At 44.9% G+C, this 19,239-nt stretch overlaps 4 protein-coding genes across 4 annotated transcripts; 1 reads left to right on the top strand and 3 right to left on the bottom strand.

The window, feature by feature from the left end:
* Positions 1 to 3,410: 3,410 nt before the first annotated feature.
* EDB91DRAFT_1079243 (uncharacterized protein) lies at positions 3,411 to 4,785 on the top strand (the record flags this gene model as incomplete). Its single annotated transcript, XM_041315108.1, has 9 exons — positions 3,411 to 3,434; positions 3,525 to 3,538; positions 3,753 to 3,795; positions 3,850 to 3,995; positions 4,059 to 4,119; positions 4,194 to 4,252; positions 4,302 to 4,452; positions 4,670 to 4,681; positions 4,741 to 4,785. 9 exons carry the CDS (start codon positions 3,411 to 3,413, stop codon positions 4,783 to 4,785), a joined length of 555 nt encoding a protein of 184 aa, XP_041181185.1.
* A 3,165-nt stretch (positions 4,786 to 7,950) lies between these two features.
* Positions 7,951 to 10,395, bottom strand: EDB91DRAFT_1334523 (uncharacterized protein; the record flags this gene model as incomplete). The annotated part of the gene is made up of 13 exons (XM_041325453.1): positions 7,951 to 8,000; positions 8,135 to 8,309; positions 8,410 to 8,465; positions 8,715 to 8,775; positions 8,904 to 8,926; positions 9,066 to 9,077; positions 9,126 to 9,277; positions 9,455 to 9,471; positions 9,515 to 9,528; positions 9,693 to 9,712; positions 9,766 to 9,877; positions 9,949 to 10,041; positions 10,371 to 10,395. The coding sequence occupies 13 exons, from the start codon at positions 10,393 to 10,395 to the stop codon at positions 7,951 to 7,953; spliced, it is 810 nt and encodes a 269-aa protein (XP_041181184.1).
* A 1,878-nt stretch (positions 10,396 to 12,273) lies between these two features.
* Positions 12,274 to 14,830, bottom strand: EDB91DRAFT_1011812 (uncharacterized protein; the record flags this gene model as incomplete). The annotated part of the gene is made up of 4 exons (XM_041312429.1): positions 12,274 to 12,420; positions 12,471 to 12,543; positions 14,327 to 14,514; positions 14,576 to 14,830. Coding segments are annotated over 4 exons (663 nt in total), but the record flags the coding sequence as incomplete, so codon positions are not given.
* A 1,158-nt stretch (positions 14,831 to 15,988) lies between these two features.
* Positions 15,989 to 18,958, bottom strand: EDB91DRAFT_1235645 (uncharacterized protein; the record flags this gene model as incomplete). The annotated part of the gene is made up of 9 exons (XM_041321342.1): positions 15,989 to 16,437; positions 16,536 to 16,637; positions 16,677 to 16,792; positions 16,913 to 17,132; positions 17,188 to 17,561; positions 17,611 to 17,719; positions 17,863 to 18,211; positions 18,262 to 18,301; positions 18,783 to 18,958. The coding sequence occupies 9 exons, from the start codon at positions 18,956 to 18,958 to the stop codon at positions 15,989 to 15,991; spliced, it is 1,935 nt and encodes a 644-aa protein (XP_041181182.1).
* Positions 18,959 to 19,239: the final 281 nt, after the last annotated feature.

The raw sequence follows: 19,239 nt of genomic DNA, 5'->3' as shown, positions 1-19,239 counted from the left end.
TCACTGCCTCATACATAGTAGTATATAACATATCTGTACTTAGATATTTTTCCTCAGTCTTAATATTACTTTCTTCTCGCAGTTACTTGTGGAGAATTCTCAGTATGGCCTTGCCTCCTCTGGAACAAGTCTCAACTTGTTGTCACCTCTGACCCTGCTCCGACTTAGAGCCGTACTCTAGTCTTTCCCTTATACTCCGCCCCTATCAAATATTCTCCTTGTCCCTCTGCATTATCCTCTGCCTTCCCTGCCCCTACAAACTTCCCCTGCTTCCTATCCACCCTCACATCACTCCCTGCCTTCTCCGCTCTGCTCCTAGTCAGCCTGCCACTAGTAGCTCTTACTCCCCGACCCTCAAGCAGACCAAAGCGGTCCACTCTCCATATCGGATAAACGTCGGACCTGCTCCAAATTTTGGGCACGTACTCGGCTAAGGGCACAGCGCAAGGCTGAAGCCAAGCCCCGACCCCTCTGCTTCCTGATCGGCAGGTACCTAACATATGAATGAGAACGTAGGGGGAAGTGTTCTTGAGTGAGTGGTGTATCAAAGTTTGTTTTTCTCATAGACCCCTACAAATTCTTCGCCCTTGACATAAGCGATAAGAACTTCATCATCATCTAGATCTTCAATGATTTCTTCAGTATCTTCTTCTTCTTCGGGTATGAGTTCTGGTTGTTCCTTGGAGATTTCTTCCGAGGAGGTATATGCTTCTTTGCCAGGGATTTCTTCTATTCTGGGTTGCATAGAGGTGTGTTTTGCTCTATCAACGATAAGGGTTTGAATCATGACTGGATCTTCTTCCAGTGAGATTACGCTCTTAGTCCAGTCTATTTGTGGGTTTTCGTTCTTGAGCCATGGAAGTCCGAGGATGATATCTTCCCCTCCAAGGGATGTAATAAGGAAGGTAGTGAACATGGTTTGACCTCCTGCTAAGAAGAATAGATTGCAGGCTTTGGTAAGTTCCTGCTTTATTCTTTGTTCCACTACATTTTGGACTTCAATTTGTGAAGAGAGATGGTGAGTTGAGAAGTTGTTCTTTCATACGTATTTCCAATCAATGAATGTTCCAGCTGCACCCGAATCTATAAGGGCAGCTACTTTGGCGGTTTTATTGGACTTGCAGGATTTGATTCGAAATAGGAATGTGCATGGAATTCGAATCACCTACAGAAGATACAATGAGTCCAATAGAAGTACTAGGGGTTTCCGACGCCAGTCTGGTCTCCCCATTTAGAAATCATTCTTAGAAGAAGAAGGTGTCTTTGACGCTTTTCAAGCTTTCCAAGTGAGGAATTCCTGGTACTCTGCATCTTGATCATCTGGTTCGATCTTAGTCTCATGGACTGGTCATCCAGCTGGCTTTTGCCAACCAGGAGCAGAGTGTCTGTGGTTTGGGCAATCCTTCATAATCCCTTTCTTTCCACACTTGAAACAGAGTCTCATTTTGCAATGTCTGTCTTGCTTGGATTGTGAAAGCCTGGTGTGTGTACTGGAGTAGACTCTTCTTGTCTACTTTAATTTGTCGATATCCATTGCATATGGATCGTCTTTCTTGGAGTAACTCCTATCTCTGGAGTGAATGAGTTGTCTTCTGGATTTGTATTCTCTTGCTGCATCAATCCAATTGTTGATGTTCTCGGGTATCTTCTCCCATACTAGAATTGCTTCCTGTACTTCCTTCTTCAATCCTTGTCTGAAACAGGTTGTTTCAACGTTGGCATCGACGCAAACAGCTTCTGCTGCAATTTGTTTGAAGTAGGTAATGTATGCGAGATGGTCGATGTCTGCCTTGCTTTCATAAGCATATTGATTGCAGCCAATGTATTATTCTTTGGGAAGAAGCTGTCTTGAATTCTCCCCACTTTCCTAATGTATGCATAGAGGGGTGCTTATTGAGCCAAGCTGTGGCCCATTGTTGTGCGTGTCCTTTGTGCATGAACGAGGTGGCAAATGCAATACATTTTGTGTCTGTGTCATATACTGCATCATTGATAGCAATGTAAGTGGTGACTGATGTCCACCACACCTTGGATTGTTTCTGTGATCTGTCAAAGAGAGCTGGTTTGTTCAAATTAATTTCGCCCATTTTCTTCACAGATGGAGGAGTTGGGTGTGTGGTGGAGGTTGAACGGGTTCAGATGGTCCTGGTTGATCTGGTCCGTATCCTTCAAAGTATTCGTTCTGATCTTGTTGGATAGGTGAGCCTGGTTCAGAGATATGTCTTGTTCTTGGTCTGACTCCAAGGAGTAATGTCTCTGCTCTCGATAAGCCATGATGTTTTGCGATGACTACTAAGGTAGCATCTTCTTGTGATAGAGCTTAACCTTTTGTTACGCCAAGTGTAACGCAGACAAACAATAATCAACAAGACAGTCGGTCTTGTGTTACGTTCTAGACAAGTGTCTAAAGAACGCCCAAAGTTTCAAATAAAGACTAAGAACCGAAGAGGTATCTTAGAGTCAAGTCAGAGATGTCAAAGGAAAATCAGTGTTGGTTAAGCTGAAGAATCAGTGCCACATAGCTAGGGTTTATATAGTAGACAGGGTACAGGGTGTGACATAATAATAGGGTATGTATCAGTAAGCACATGCATAAGCAATGAGGCCTCTGAGTAATACTGAACTAAATATAGCATGATAGAGACATGTGTAGTAAGCGTGGATCAAGGTGAAAAGGAAGAAAAGAAGTTTGATAAGCAACAGCCATAACACTGGTCCTCACCACAGTTGATCATCAGAATGATGGCCAGGGGTCCAATCTCCTTTACTTTACAGTAAGTTGCAGTGTTGACAGGCGGTGAGGAGTTACTAACCTCATTATTTGACCTTGTGCTATCTACACAGCCATATGTTCCATTCCCTGCACTGATAGGCAGGTCGAGATCAAGATCCATAGCAGACCCCATCCACACGTCCTGGAAATGTTTAGCAGGCAGGAATTGTAGGTAATTAACTTACTACTTTGTCGTCTTCACATTGTCAAAGCTCACACTCATAGGACTTTATTGATGCCTTGATACCCCATTCCATTTCCTGCATCTCATATGCATTGACGGTTTCCCATAAGGGAGTGCGGTGTTGTAGGTCTGCCATACAGGTTGAACCGTGTATTGATGGTGCTGTGTTTGCGAGAAGGTATTTTCGATTGTCATGAGTTTCATGGCTTGAGTTACTTACTTCCTGATTTAAAAGTAGGCCGGCAGTCTTATCAAACAATTAACGATCTCATCACCGATCAAGTCAGAATCCCCCCTATTCAAACTCTAAATCTGTAAGCTTCTCCCATTTCCATGGTGGTGAATGGACAATTGGCCAATTGTCGACAATGCTTTTTGTTTATGAAACTTCATGATCACTTTTGGCTGTCAGTGCTAGGCAGATGGTTAAATACCACCAATTTTGTCTCCTGCATGTCTCAATATTTTATCATGGATGTAAGTCCTTCACTTCAGTTAAGTTATATTTTTGTTGATGGCAAAGTAGTTTTCTAGCAAATATACTCTCACTCACCACCACTAAGGCAGTCAATGTATTGGCTGTGAGTATACATGGAGCATTGGCTCCTTACTGAAGGTAATCACTCTATCTCTCTCACTTAACTTGTACTAAGAGCAAGATAGGGCAATGATAGTCACAGAGCTTGGTATCCGAGTGAAATGATTCAAGAAATCTTTACACCAGCAGCAGGTTATATCAGTGCCATTATCTGGATGGACCATTGACAATCACAGTGAAACAATATTTGCTTTCAGGGCTTCAGATGGCAACATTCAAGTATATGAAAGGAGCAATGATGTAAGTGATAGGGGTATTGTTATTGCTCTCGCTGATGATGGTTGATCACCTCAGGCACTGTTCACATTCCAGAGCACCACCATGGGCCACTCAGGTGCAGTGGAGTCGCTGCTTGGGATCCTGTTCATGGTGTCTGGTGAGTGCCACTGGTGGTCACCCGCATCTTTGGAACCTAACACCAGACAGTGGGCTGCCTACCTGTCAGTTATTGCATGGTGTTGATTTTTTTTTGGTCAGAAACCCTCACAACCATCGCCTTGCAGCCTGACAAACAGTTGTGTTGCCCGCACAGTTCACTTCTACTACAATGGTGCTTCCCTCCTAGTGTCATATCTGGAAAGTGGTGAAATGTCGGCTGCCCATTCCATTCTTGATTTCACTGTAACCCTTATATTCAGATCTGCTATTCTATCGAACCTTGGGATCTAAAGTGGCGCAAGAAGGTGCAAGGAAGAATGTAAGTGGGGTTTGTTTCGCATAACACATTATTCATGTGTATGCTGCAGTGGCAATGCTGTTCTTGAGGGCAGTTTCCTGCTTGTGAGCAATCTCAAAGACAGGGTGGATAAATACACTGTTCCTACCACCCAGTGCATACAGTCCTTTAACCATGTGATCCTCTGCAATGTTCCTCTGCAAATCTCTGTTGCTCAGCAGGTGGGACTTCCGATTTGATCTTGCCCCTGTTCTCTCCCTTGTATCTTCAATCGCGATCACAGGTGTAATGCAGTTAGGCTTGATTTTACTTTTCATGCCAAGTGAAATAATTGTTATATATCAGGCACATTTACATGCAAGTTGCTGTTTGGCACCAAACACCAAGCAACCCATGAGTTTTTTTTCATAGACAGTTGTTTGGACTTTGGTAGAATAGGAGTTTGGACTGGTGAGTCGACAACACTGATAATTGAAGAGTCTAGACTGATGCACTGTCACCTTATCCAGGATAAACTATTGTTTGCTAGGATAGATGGGAGTTTAGACTCATGAGTCGACCCCTATGATATCTTGTTTGGACTTATGCACTGTCACCTCGTCCAGGATAAACTATTGTTTGCTAGGATAGATAGGAGTTTTGACTTGTGAGTCAACCACAATAGTATTGTTTGACTATTTGACTTTATATTTTTCAGCGATACCCTCATGACACGACACATTGCATCCATTTGCTCATTTGATTTTTTAGTTCATTTCAGTCAGCGTGGGGGTAGGCCTATTGTCTAGCTTGTGAGCAGGCAACCCACAACTTGCAATAAATATGTTGCATAATTCTGCGTCATTCCCCATCATCCTCTAGCCATGGTTGCCACACAGGCTCTCAGATCTGTTTCACCTGTACATGTTGTTTCATATGCAAAACTGAATCATTGTTAGCCCCTGTAATTTCAAAATGGAAGGCCATTGATGATTCTCTCAAAAAATTCATACTGCCATGTGAGAAGAAGTGCAGATTCCCTGCAGTGCATTCGAAATGTAAAGCAGATGAAGAAATCCCACACGGCTCCCTCCCTCCCAGTCCCAAGAAGCATTCTCTCTCCCATTCATATGCAATTGCTGACCTTACAGTGAGTTTAACCTTTCCCTAGTCTGCACACCTCATGCTCCTCAATTATGGACTGTGGACTCTGCCGTGTAAAATTCCTCAATGTTAAGACCATGCCTCAAGGGGTAAGACAGAGTCTGAGGGGCTTGGCTTCAGCTCATATGCTGCGCCCCTTACCCGAGTACATGCCCCTAATTTTGGATTGTAGTCTAACTCAAGTTCTACGAGCTCTAACAGGATGTCGGAGCAGAGGACCTCCGAAGGAGGACTGATGGACTACTAGGTGAGTGCAGGAATGTTGGGTGGAGATTGGTCCGCCCTACAGGGGAGAGTCAGAGGGTTACTGCAGTCGGAGCTAACAGTAGGAATTGGAGCATAGGACAGAGGGTACGAGAGTATTGGCCACAAGTCCAACATGCAGGAAAGGCGGCGGAGGCATGGGAAGTTGGACAAGCGGAGAAGGCGGCCGACCTAGGGAGTCAATCCCCTAGGCTGGCAAACAGGAGTTATCAAGGGTTTTGCCCAAGAATAGGGACAAGAGAGCAGGGCTTTAGAAAAGGTAATATTCAGACTGAGTATCTACAGACAAATGTACATATGTTTATATACTCTAAGTAATGAGCATAGCATAGCAGAAGGCTATGTGCTGAGTGTACAGTATTACAAGAGGATGACTGAGACATATGAGAATAAGGCTCGGAGAACAGTATGTACACAACAGATCAATAATCACTTGGGTATAGTGGTTACCAGTGATCCGAAAGGAGGAACTATGATACTAAATGGAGATAGGACCAGTTGAGTGGTTCCTAGTCTAGGAGTGGAGCGGTGAGGTGGTCGGGCGGACTAATAGTTGGGTGGGGCAACACAAGCGGAACTGAAGGAACCGAGTGGGTCAGAAAGAGGAGGAGTAGGAGTAGGATTGGTGTGAACCAATAGGGGAGGAGCGGAACTCCAGATAGGGTCGGATGGAGGGGTATAGTGTTGGAAACAATAGGGGTAGTGTCGGAGGAGTGGAGCAGAGTAGGTGGAGGTAGCAGGGCTAGTCCTGCTGAGATGTACTTTGTGCATTGTGGAGAAGGAGGGATGGAGTGGAGGGGGGAAACAGGGGTAGAGATGTTCACAGGTGGTGTTGGGGGTGCTCGGATCCGGTATATGACACTCAAGAGCATTGAAACACAAAGCATATGGAGACATGCCAGATGGTTCCTTCCCTCCCAGTTTCAAGAGGTGTACCTCTCCTGTTCATATGTGATTGCCGATCTCACTGTGAGTTTAATCATTGACCAGTCTTCCACGCCATGCCTCATTCGTTTTCAAGCTCACTCAGCAACTGAAGAGTGCAGCGTAGATCCTGTCCTTTTTTGCATGTAAGTCAATCTTGAAATTGAGGTGTTTTTAAACAAAATACCCTCTTTTGCAGGGGATGCCATCACCTGTAGCTTTGACTGGACACAATCACTTTTTTGTATTGGTCCTTTCCAAACAAGCTTGTATTGATGATCTTCCAACATCTGCCTGCGACACACCTGTGGTCGATCATGCAGGTGTCCTGCCTCTCAAAGGACCTTGCTGCACCCTTATATCTGCATTCCATAGGCTTACATGTCGAGCAAACATGGTTGCGCATCAATGCTCAGACTTGCCTAGCTCTTCCATGTATACTAGAACAACTTCTTTCTGCGCTCCTCGGTTTCTGCATTGTGACCTCCATGGTACTGGTGACCATGATCTGACAGCACTCAAGATCTTTTGCAGTCCTTGAAAGGGGTGTTCAGATCAAACCTATGTCATTGATTATGTGCTTCAACGCCCCCAGGAGTGTTACAGTAACATGAGCATTACGGGTTATTTCATTCTCTTCATTCTGTCAACCACTGACATGTGGATAACTGTGCAGACTCGTCCAGACCGGACCATGGTTACAATTCTATTCTTATCTCTTTTCTTTTTGATCTCGTTGTTCTGAAATATGAGAAGCTCTCACTTCTACCCCTAGATCATAGAAGCGCGGCTTCTACCAAACCCTATGCCTTACCATTGTATTGGTTCTATCTTTGATGGGGATTCCCCATGCCCTTTGCCCTTTGCCCTTACCGTTCAACTGGTACTAACCCTTTTCAGTATGTGACTCATACATACCCTTGACCCTTACCGATGATTCGGTACTGCTCCCCTTACCCTGTACCCTTACCACTCAACTGGTACAGACACTTACATATATTATCACTTGTCTTGTAGATAGATTCTCTAACTGAATCTACTTGGTTCTCATCTGATATTGTCTTTGGGTCTGAACTTCTCTAAGAGAACTCCCTCTGTGCAAAGAACCATCTTTTCTTGAGACAATACTCTTGAGTTGAACTCCACTCTCTTGGATCGTATCCTTGAGAAACTCCAATTGACTCTACACAAGTAAGGGCCTCAACCTTTACTCAAGACTGAGCGCAAGCAAGCTCCTTGCTGGGCTAGTGCTGAAGGCCATGCTTCAAACACCCCTTGCTGGGTTTAGCATTGCCAGATCTCATCTGAGAGGTTTTGCATAACAAGGAGTAGATCTGGCATCTTTATTCCAGCTCATCAAGGATTTAGATTGCTCCAGTTTCAGTTATTCAAGCAGTGATGCGGACCACCCATGTACGGTTGTACATGCCTCCTGTCTCTGGATCAGACCCAAGCGCAGTATCTAGTCTTCAGTGATTGTCGGTGGACTCGCTCATGTTTTTCTCCCCATGTGTCGCCTTGCTCACCCTCACAACCTTGCAGGACTCCCCATTAACCAAACCTCTCACTCACTTACACTGGATTGAGCAGCATTCAGTGGACTGCATTGCTGCAGAACGTCCACCTCCTGCTGCTTCGAACTGTTGACAGTTGACATTGAGTGCCCCCCTGATGTCCTCACTGAATTTTTGATTCCACCATCAGAAATGTTGGCCAATTGTGGATTCATTCGGGGTCGACTCTTTCCCTGAAACTAACAAATCATGCCTTACAGAAGGTATCAAGACAAAAATTGCAGCAGCACATCCCCAATTCCCATCTACACCTAAATGTTCTTGGCGGCCCACCTTGGTATCTTGTTTCCCTGCTAGCCATAATTCATTCAGGCCCTTGTATTCGAAACCTGAGCCTTCAGTTCAGAGAAAATTTGACTTCTAACCACTTGTTGGCCATTCTAGACATTACTCAACATTTCACAAGTATCCAGGCACTGCAGTTGAGCTTTTTCGATGCTTCCCATACTGCCAGCTACTTTAACGTCCCATATGATGATCGCACTGTACCATCAAAACACCTAACAATTTCTGTGCGTGGCCCTTATCCAGATGCTCTCCTCATGAGTTCCCTTTAATGTACATATATTAGCACTCACACTCATGTAGTTCTGCTGCCATCCTTGGCTTGACGCCTTCCATGAGCTGGAAAGCATTGAACTTCAGGCCAAATGCATGAGTTCATTTGAGAAGCTCACAGAGCTCTTTTCTCGTACAGACAATCCTTTTCAGCTGAAAATTAGCAGTGACTGGTAATTCATACATCTACAATATAAAGCACAACTTACTGGCGGCTCAGTGGCTATTCCGTCTATATATGTTATCATATTGCATATACTATATACCCTCTGTCATCATATATTGTGGTCAAAATCCCAAATGTCTACATTGATTCTGCATTTACAGTTATTTCCAAATTGATAGACCAGATTCCATTTTGCACGACTCACTGCCTTTGTTTACTTTCAGAGTGGTTAGTTAGAGCACAGCTTCAGTTATTCTTGAGCTACACAGTTTCTGGGCAGGTGTGGCAAACTGGCGAAGCTGCTGAGGGAGTAAACTTTGAGATGGGGCAGTGAATTCCAGCATGGTCCCTGAAAGTCGAAGGGCGATTACTAGAGGCACATCTATTGCAGCAAGCATCAATGGATTGCTTTGACGGCTATGAAGCTTCCAAATCAATGTGCATGAGACAGCATAAAACAAATGATTATGGTTATTGCATGAGCATCAGGAAAATGTGGTAAGGCTATATAGCCACCTATAGCGCTATAGACTGCTATACAGACTCCATAGCCCTATAGCTCATATAGCCAAGTGCCCAATTGTGCAGGCTTACTACACCAGTGTATAGTGCTATATAGCTCTATTAAAGTTGCTATAGCTGGGTGGAACATACCACAACTATTGTAGCTATTATAGCTCAAAACACAAAGCAAAAATTTCTCTTAATAGCTGTTTGTTGCCATGATAGTGTTCTCAAAATTAAAAAAAAAGCGAAAATTCCAAATTATATTTCAACTACTACAATACATGTAAACTAATAACTACAAAACAGGCAAAAATGCGAAAATTACAGGAGGAAGAGGCAAGAGAACTAGAAGGAAGAATCAGAGAGGAAAGATGAATACAAAAAAAAGAAAGACTTACCAAATAGTGAAAATTGCGAAAATTCTTGAGGGAAGAGGAGGGAAGGGAGCTAGAAGGAGAGGATCAGACAGGAGGAAGTGAGAGTCAGAGAAAGGAGTAGGAGGGAAGAGAGCTAGAAGGAGAGGGTTAGAAAAAAGATTAGTCAAATAGTCAAAAATGCGAAAATTATGGAGGGAGACTTACCAGAGTTCAAAGCACCAGCACCAGTACCAGCACCAACAACATCAACACCAAGAGAAGGATAGAGAAGCAAGAAGAAGAGAAGAGAGGCAAAAACTCGAAAATTGTAAGAAAAATATGGAAGATAATCTAATGAGGGGGCAGTGGGGGGGGAAGGAAAGAATGGGAAAAGACTTGTTGGTTGACCGCATTTTTGCTTACATAAGCAGTGCCAAACAAAGCCACAACACAAGACTTGGTGAATTTTCGAGTTTTTGGTTAATAGGACTAGGATTATGACAGTAAGAAAAAGACAATGAAATTGACTGTTAGCATTAGGATTTTGAATACACATAAGGTGAATTTTCGCATTTTTGCTTACATAAATAAGGTGTACCTTAACACTTTTGAACCCTTCAATTCCAAGTATTTTCCTTATAACTCACTAAGATCTTGACCTATTGAAGTCATTAGACTATGGATAGACTTCCCTTGACAAGGACTACAACTTTGATTTAATCGAAAAAAGTTCCCATGGTCAAGTTGCTTTCTTGAACCCTTCAATTTCGAAGTATTTTCCTTATAACTCACTAGGATCTTAACCTATTGAAGTCATAAGACTATGGATAGACTTCCCTAGACAAGGACTACGACTTTGGTTTTCATCGAAAAAAGTTCCCACGGTCTACTGGGGTCTATAGTTGTTGAAATGTTTTACTTCTAAATACACTTACCAAACTTTATGGTAATATATAGACTTTCATGATGTCTATACTGGTCTATAGTGCTGTGATAGCTTGCCATAGACTGTATAGAGCTGTGGTGTGCTATCAGGGCTATATAGAGGATGGTCCTCTATATAGAGATATAGTTTTTCCTGATGCACCGCCATCAACAAGTGCCCTCTTGTCCTCCTCAGCTCTGCAGGACAGTGCTGAGGCCTACATTACAGTCTTCTCAGCCTCTGGACGCCTTTCTTAGCCTCTTGATACTCTTCTTACCCTCTAGACGCCCTCTCTACCATCTCTTTGGCCATCCCCTACTCCAAGCCGTTTCACTCCTGCCACAGCAATTCTTCTAGGAGCGATGTCGCACGGATCGGACACGCTTCTCAGCCTCTAGATGCCCTGCTACCCTCCCACCCTCCTCAGCCTCTAGCATCTCTCTGGCTGCTGCCCTTCTGCCCTCCTCAATCTCTGTGGCATCTCTCTGGCCATCCCCAGCCTCCGCCTGTCATTCCCAACTCAACCGTTTTCGCTAGTATGTGTATTACTACTTGACATTGATTCTGTCGCTAACATGTCTGGTTCAGCCGCTGGCGTCTCTCTGGCTGCTGCCCTTCTGCCCTCCTCAATCTCTGTGGCATCTCTGTGGCCATCCTCGGCCTCCGCCTGTCATTGTCAACTCAACCGTTTTGCTAGTATGTGTATTATTACTTAACGTTGATTCTGTCGCTAACATGTCTGGTAGAGCTAATTAGTTACTGAGGATGCACCTGGACTTGGTTCATTTCACAGTGGCTACATGCATAGAACATGCTACTAATTTGTCGCTGAGGATGCTCTTGGACTTGGTTCGTTTTCACGGTCACTACCCTTCTCATATGCCAAATTACTACACTCATGACTCACACATTTTGTACAATGTATTTTTATGTTACAAATCTAATTAAATTCCTTGTTCCCTCTATTTGATTGGCCAACAGAAAGGACTATATTTGACAGGCAGTGCAACTAAAGTCTATCGAGTTTAAAAGTCTAGCGCGGGTCTATAATCACGATCTAGATTAGCCAAGATATCATCAAAATCGAATTCAGGTGTCCCCATATTAATGGATGGACCAGCACCAGGGCTACCTGCAGGCAACATATCAGACATGCTAAACATGTCATGGTTGATCAAATTATCAAGACCGTCTGTCAACCAAATGTCGGGTGGTGTGGGCTCGAGCGGAGGCATCGTATTGCCTGGCAGAAGGAACATCGGGGATATGTGGATTTGAGATAGCGGGAGGAGTGGATGGTGTGGGCTCGAGCAGAGGCGTCGTACTGTCAGGGAGGGGTATTAACCGAAGGTGAATGCTCGCGGGTGGCTGTATTGGCAGGGACATCTGATTCGTCATCGCTTACAACAGTTGCAGCACTCTTATATGCCTTCCTGCAGGTGAGCAGAAGCGTCCGAAGGCTGTTCGCGTTTCTTCCCTTTGTCTGAGCGAGTCCGGCGGCGTTTGTTGACAACCTCACCATTGCTGACCTTCTCACAACGTTCCTGATGAAGTTTCTCATATTCACTTTCCTCCAGGTGTCTCCAACAAATTTCACCAGCTTCCCATTTATCCAACAGCATTTGCAAATCAGGTAGGGTGCTGGATACATTGCTAAGGTTGACAAAAGGGATGTTGTCAGGCCAACCTTCGATGACAACAAGGTAGCGCTGAACAACGCTCCGCCAGTAGTTTGCCCAATGCATCCGTGCTGATGGATCCTGTGTGATCACCTCTAGAAAATTTGTTGTAGTCAGTAACATAAAAAATGTTCAAATCAAACGAACTTATGGAGTGTCCTGTTAATCTCACGGCAGATCGCGCCCCGAACATCTGAGACGAGTTTTTTGTGATTTCTTGCAGCACCTGATAGAGGCAGTCAGTGGAGAGCAAGTTTTTGAGAAAAAAATAATCCCTACCTTTCATGCCCTGAACAGCGAACCCCTCCATCTTACTCACAAGATCCTGGTTGTCGATATTCATCACGGAGCCCATGAACTCATCAACACCTTCGGTTGCGAAGGCAATGCCACAGAGTGGGAGATCTGTAGAGCCACGTGCCATGTAGAGGAGAGTCTCAGCGCCTGTCCATGTCCATAAGTTGTTGAGCTAGTAGTAATGTCAATAAGTAGCAGCAGAACAAATATAAAATGACTTGCCTCATTCTCGACAGCCTTGAGTGTTTGTGTTACATCATTGACCTTTGATTTTGTCGAGATACGGATGCCAGTAGTCTTCGTCTCCTTGTGTTCGCGGTACTCCTGCAAAAGCCGTATCTTCTTGTCTTCTCCAAGGTTGCGATATTCAGTGTGGTTCTCATCACTAACGAGACCTTGCAACACGGTCTTGCCCGTGGCCCCTTGGCATGTCGTCAGTTTGTGCATGCTGAGGACAGAAACACTTGTACCATTTTCCTTGTCTTCATGGCGCTTCTTCCAGCAAAACTGCATTCCATGCATTCAACTTTGAATGCTGGTAGCGTAACATCCCATGGCCCATGCATAAATCATTCTGGACGCGCTGGAAACTTTTATGGTGCGAGGATGCAATGGTCTTCACAGTCTCAGTCTAGCTCATTCCAAGCACTTCGAAGGGCTGTCTGAAATTGATGGGATTTATTGTGACTGTTGGGCAGTAAGGGCTGCACAAGCTTCCTTGCTGAGGGTCACCTTTGGACGAGGAGAAGGTTGGGCTTGGACACTGTTTGCGACTATGTGTCGCCACGAAGGTGTGTGAAACCATCGGTACAGCAAAATCCAGTGCTGTTGGTGAACAGCTTTATAAATCAATGGTGAATACAATTTACGATACCAAAATGACAGAATGCAATAAAAAAACGGCGATCTATGAAAAGAACAGATAGAATAAATAAATTGCGCACAAGAAACTAATGCTGCCAACCACCCTGAAAATGAAAGCAAGTAACGAGAGAGGTGGCTGTAAATGACCACATCAGCAAACCAAAATGCATTGAAGGCGAACAAACAAACCTTTTGATGAGTTCCGTGAAGGTCCATGAGGAGCGCTTTAGCTAGATTAGAAGCCTGTTCATATGTTAGATCCCATTTCGGAGATCGAAGCACTGCCTCCCAACGGCTGCTCCCAACGGATCCAATCAGTGTATGAAGCCTAAGTAGAACAGCATCGTCCATTTTGAAGCGATCAAGTACAGCATCTGTGTGCGGGCCAAGGCTAATTAATGGTGGCATAAAGGACACCGGCTCTCGCATCTCAAGTTTGGGTTCTGTCTGACCCTTAGTAAAAAATGTGTTAGCAGGCCGGCATTGTCGGATCTTGTTGAGTGGTGTGTTGGAATCCGAAAGTGCCATGGCTCTACCCTCCCAAACAGCAGAGGAGGATACTGCATTGGACTTCGCATTGACTTGAAGTTCATGCTGGAACTGCGAAGAAGGTCGTGCAGAACAACGAATGTGAGAACCTGTGGTAGCCATAGGTGCTGGCAAGTGTGGGACTGCAGACAGATTGACCTGACTAACTGGGTCTTGTAAAAACATAAGAAAGCGAATTAGTTTCAGGTTGCGGGAGAGAAAAGAAGGTAGTGACTTACAGTGGTGAGGAGGGATGACACCCTCAATGCGGCAGCGCTCTGTGAAGCGCTGTAAATGCGGAATTGCGAACTCTTCAGCAAAAGCCTGCACCAAGACAGATATATCTCCTCCAATGCGCTCGGGAGTTTCATGTAATTCACGCAGTGTGATGTAGAGGTCAAGAGAGAGATGCTCTGGCAAAAGAGCTGGTGTAGCTTCAGAGCCAGGGCAACAAATAAGGAGAGAGATCCCACCATCAAGATGGTCTTGCATTGCGACCTATTGTTCCCCATCCCATTAGCATCCTGTCAGATAGATAGGACATAACATTTCTACTCACCGTGTCAAAGAGGTCCTGCAATGCTGCCTCAACAAAATCCTCATGTGTGGAAGACTTCTCGTCCAATGTTGTGTATGAGTTGAAAGCGATGTAGGAAGGATGAAGGCCAGCGGGTTTCCTAGTATGAAAGTGAGTGCCATCGAGGTGGGCATTATGTTTGAGCAGCGCACACGCAGCTGCCTGGCATTCGTCGTTGCTAAATTCCTGACCAACTTTCATATGTGAGTGTAATGAAACGATGCTGGCCAGTGAAAACCGAGGTTGGGTTGTGCTGGGCACATCATTCATGATGACGGGTGACGGTTGAGACGGTGGTACACTACAGAGTCGTGAAGGTGCAGATTTGATTTTCGAGGGGGAGAATACTAGTTTTGAGTCCATGGTGGAAGTTGGATTGTACCAAGGAGTACTGAAAGCGATTAGTGATATCCAGTCCAGTTAAGTAGCAAGGTGCTTACTGCAAGTGAATGCAGCCCACCACATTTTGAACAACTGCACAAGTATTAGGTTCTTGAATAGACAGTAATGAAAATGGTTCAGTGTGATCACTGTACCAGTAGTGTGCACTGACTGTCGGCGGTCGTGGTGAAGTCAATTGGACTACTACACACTTCAACGACAACCAATCTATTCAATTGATCTACTACCTAATTTCGTCATCTCTTGCAAGTTGCAACTGCCACTCAATTCCGATCGACACACTTCAGCGACATACAGCCAGCCAACCACAACCCAGTCTATCTGATCTACTACCACCTCTGCAACACGGCCGCCAACCACAACCCAATCTATCTGATCTACCACCAACCGCCAACCACAACCCAGTCTATCCGATCTACCACCTAACCGCCAACCGCAACCCAATCTAACCGATCTACCACCTAACCACCAACCACAACCCAATCTATCTGATCTACCACCAACCACCAACCACCAACCACAACCCAGTCTATCTGATCTACCACCTAACTGCCAACCACAATCCAGTCTATCTGATCTACCACCACCTCTGCAACACAGCTCAATATCTATTCTCTGACCTCCATTTTTTCATTCTAACTAGACCGCCTTGTAAATCAATTCAATAAATTCAATAAAACATATGATCATTATTCACAACATGAGTATAAGCACTAACACTGTGAATAAATACTAGTCTGCAACTGAGAGTAGGTAGCTGGCAAAGTCATCTGTGATTTGTGCTTGATCCTCGTCCTCGAGAAGATCTCCATCATGAGATTCAAACTGAGATAATATCATTCAAGTCAAGCCGCTCCTCAGAGTGCTCTCCATCAATACCAGTCACAGAATTGCCTACAAATGATTGATTAGTGAGGTAGAGCAATGAAATCCACACACACCGGAATTTGGAGATGGCAGCCGACTGTTCAGTGACTCTGACAGATCTGCAAGTCAGACACCAATACCACGTCTGCCCGAAAACGCAGGCAGCGACTTGATTCGACATAATTGGTACAGGTGGACAGCATTAATGGCAGCACGTGCCTGCCATCGCCTTCTCAACTCCGCAGCAAGCGGGGGATTTGTTACGAGGAGTTCGTCTATGGTTGCATCGGTCTTGATTTGCTCGTCGTGTATTGCTGTGTGTAGATGCCGGACTTCGATATTCAGATGCTGTATTTCTTCATGAGCGCGTTGGAGCTTGAAGTATTTCACTGTGGCTTCACGATGAGCAGGTGCGGTCCAGTCAGCATCTCGAATGTCAGTACGTGATTGACGCAATAGGTCAAATTCACCAAGGAAGCTGTATTCAACAATATCTTTCCATGCTAGTGTAGGCCTAGGTGGGACCAAAGTGGCGGCCTGAGTGTTGTAACGATTGATAGTGTTCTGAATAGCATCTGAACGTCATTGAAGGGCTTTGGTAATTTGTTGATGTAGCTTGTAACCTAAAGATGCTGCAACCAATCCAAAAACACATCATAGACAACTTACTTACCTGTTCCTGAAAGCGAAAGTTTGGACAGTTCAAATAGACGCATGACTACAAGGCACTCAAGTTCGTTGAGCGCTGAACGATACTTCAGAAGCAAGGCTTCTTCTCAGAACCGATTATAGTCTTCGCTTCCGATCTCCCAACGTTTGTCAATGCCAAGTTGAACCTCCAAATGTCCAGCTATCTCTTCCATGTTCTGGAGTTTCGAGTATGCCGTATCGATGCGGACCTGAGCTTGGTTGATGGCAAGGTGCATATCACTAAGGTTGCCGACATGAACTGCAACGAGTGAGCAATTGGCTGCTTCTCGGGCTTTGTTCCATTCCCGCCTCGGTCAAACAATGAATAAGTAGCCAGTGCATAATGTTATCGAAACTCACTGACGTTCAGCAAGCTTGTCAAGGACATTGACGTATCGGACACTGAGGTGGTCCTTGACTGGTGCCTGTTTCAACCCATCAAGATATTCGTGCTCTTGCACATGAAAACGAACAAAGTCAGCATTTGTGAGATTGAGGGTTTCTTGAATGGCCGAGAGTTCTGCTGTGAGCGTTAGGATAGCTGTCAGGGCCTCTTGATAATGATTCCGTAAAAAAACACCTGTGCAGGGACGTTGTGTTTGGTCATTATCGAGTTGAGATTTACAAAAACTTACTTAAGGCTGCATACTTATCCTCATCCCAAAATGTAAAATGCTGCTCGATTGATTGATGTCGATGAAAGGTTGTAGCGTGCTGAGTACTTCGTGCAAGCTCGTTTGATGAAGAAAAAATGTGTTCGCATCCTTCGCCTTCTGTGTGTCCAGTGCCTTCAATATACATGGGGTGCCAATCTATTTGGCATCGTCGATTATGCGCATGGCCATGAAACGCTCCTACCATCATCCGAAAGTTGAGGGCAGAAGTACATGGCCCCAAAGAGCTGTTCCCGAGCGTCTTCGCAAATGTGCAGCCGATGTCGTACACACAACCTCCATTTCTGCTGTAAACTGTGAGAAGTTTATCGACCATCGCTAATGGATATTTCACACTAATGATAATCAGCAAATACAAATCGGACGGAGAATAAAATAGCTTACAGTTCACCACTCTTAATCATATCACACGCAAGAAGGATAAACCGGTGTTGGCATGCAGCAATAAAAATCCCTGATTCATCAAACACCGCAAACATCCTTTTGCATTGTTCTGGACCGGCATTTCACCACCAGTCAACACATGTGAATGAGGGCGCCATTTCAGTTTGCTCAACATCTTGCCAGTTGTCAGTGGCCACAGTCGGGTTCTAGTCAGAGTGAGTTCAGTGTCGTATGAAGTGGCAATGAGACGACCTACTGTGCGTCCTTGCACTTCGTCCTTAAACTTATCTACTGTCAAGCGGTCAAGCCAGTAGTCAGAGCGAAACCTGCATGAATCATTTCGGGTAGTGGTGCCATCAGCAGTTGAGGACGTCCATCGTTTCAGGCTATTGTTGCCATCCATAGTCACTAACCACTCCAGAGCCAAAGGTTCTTCGTCCTCTAGCTTGTAGAAGCAGCATGGGCAAGAGTTCAGAAGACGCCAGTTGGGTGTGTTGCGGTTAAGGGCTTTGTTGATAAGGATGTCGACACAATGTAAGATTTCAAGATATATATCACAAGCGTCCAAAAACTGCGTGTTGAGGTATGATTGATATGGAATCTAGAAGAGTTCAGAATGAGTAAATGATGATGACATACTTGAGAGCTTACATTATGGAGGTGACATAAAGCCTTGCATTGCGCCTGAATGCTGAATCGGGGACAAGTTCAGTGAGCCTGCCGATATGCAGCGAGTGTGCGGATTGAGATGGCAACAGTGGGAAATAATGGGGAGCAGCCCAAGTAACCGTGGTGAATGAGAGTTTCGTTTGGATACCGGTGAGATGGACAAGGCTGCAATGATGCGTGCTTCTGACCTGGACAACGTTAGCAATAAAACCAGTCAATATGCCCTGAACCTTACTGAAAATGTCAACTAGTTCGATATTTTTGAGAGATACACAGTCGCCATCGAGAGTGGTTTCATCTGAAGGCAGAAGGCTTGGCATGCCATCACCGCTATCTTGGATGCGATAGTCGAGGTACACACTGACCAGCCATTCAATTTGAACACCCCAATGTTCATTTTGAACTTCTATACAATTGGTACGAGTGTGCGAATCCATGTAGCGGCTATCACCACCAGCATGGCTTCAGTATGAATTAGTAGGATAACAAAGATAATTGTGCACCATCCTGAGAGATCCGCCATCTGCTGAGCCAATCCTTCAAAAGCTTCGTGCTCTCCGCCTTCGTGGCTGAAGTCCATTCCTTCCTCACCAGGTGGCGCAGTGTAAGGTATATTATCTATGTCAACATTGACATCAGCCAACATACTCTCGACAAGATCCCGATCTTTGCTGGACATTTCTACAAACAAAGGTCAGCAGAATGTAAGAGTTAAACATGGGCCTCGCACCCTGGATGTGTGCGTGGCGCTTTGCATTGGTTGTCTGCCTTCGCCGCTCTTGTTTCACGGCTGCAAGTACCTCAGTCGTTCAAACTGAGCACCGAAATCCATGTATGATCGTAGCCTTCAAGAGCCCTGTAATTTTCCTGTAAGATCCGTGCGACATAGCTCCTAGAAGAATTGCTGTGGCAGGAGTGAAACAGCTTGGAGTAGGGGATGGCCAAAGAGATGGTAGAGAG

This window comes from Suillus paluster (genome assembly GCF_016628075.1).
Source record: "Suillus paluster strain FC165 chromosome Unknown EDB91scaffold_8, whole genome shotgun sequence".
In the NCBI taxonomy this organism is placed as follows: Eukaryota; Fungi; Basidiomycota; class Agaricomycetes; order Boletales; family Suillaceae; genus Suillus; species Suillus paluster.
This window is presented reverse-complemented; position numbering and strand designations above follow the sequence as displayed.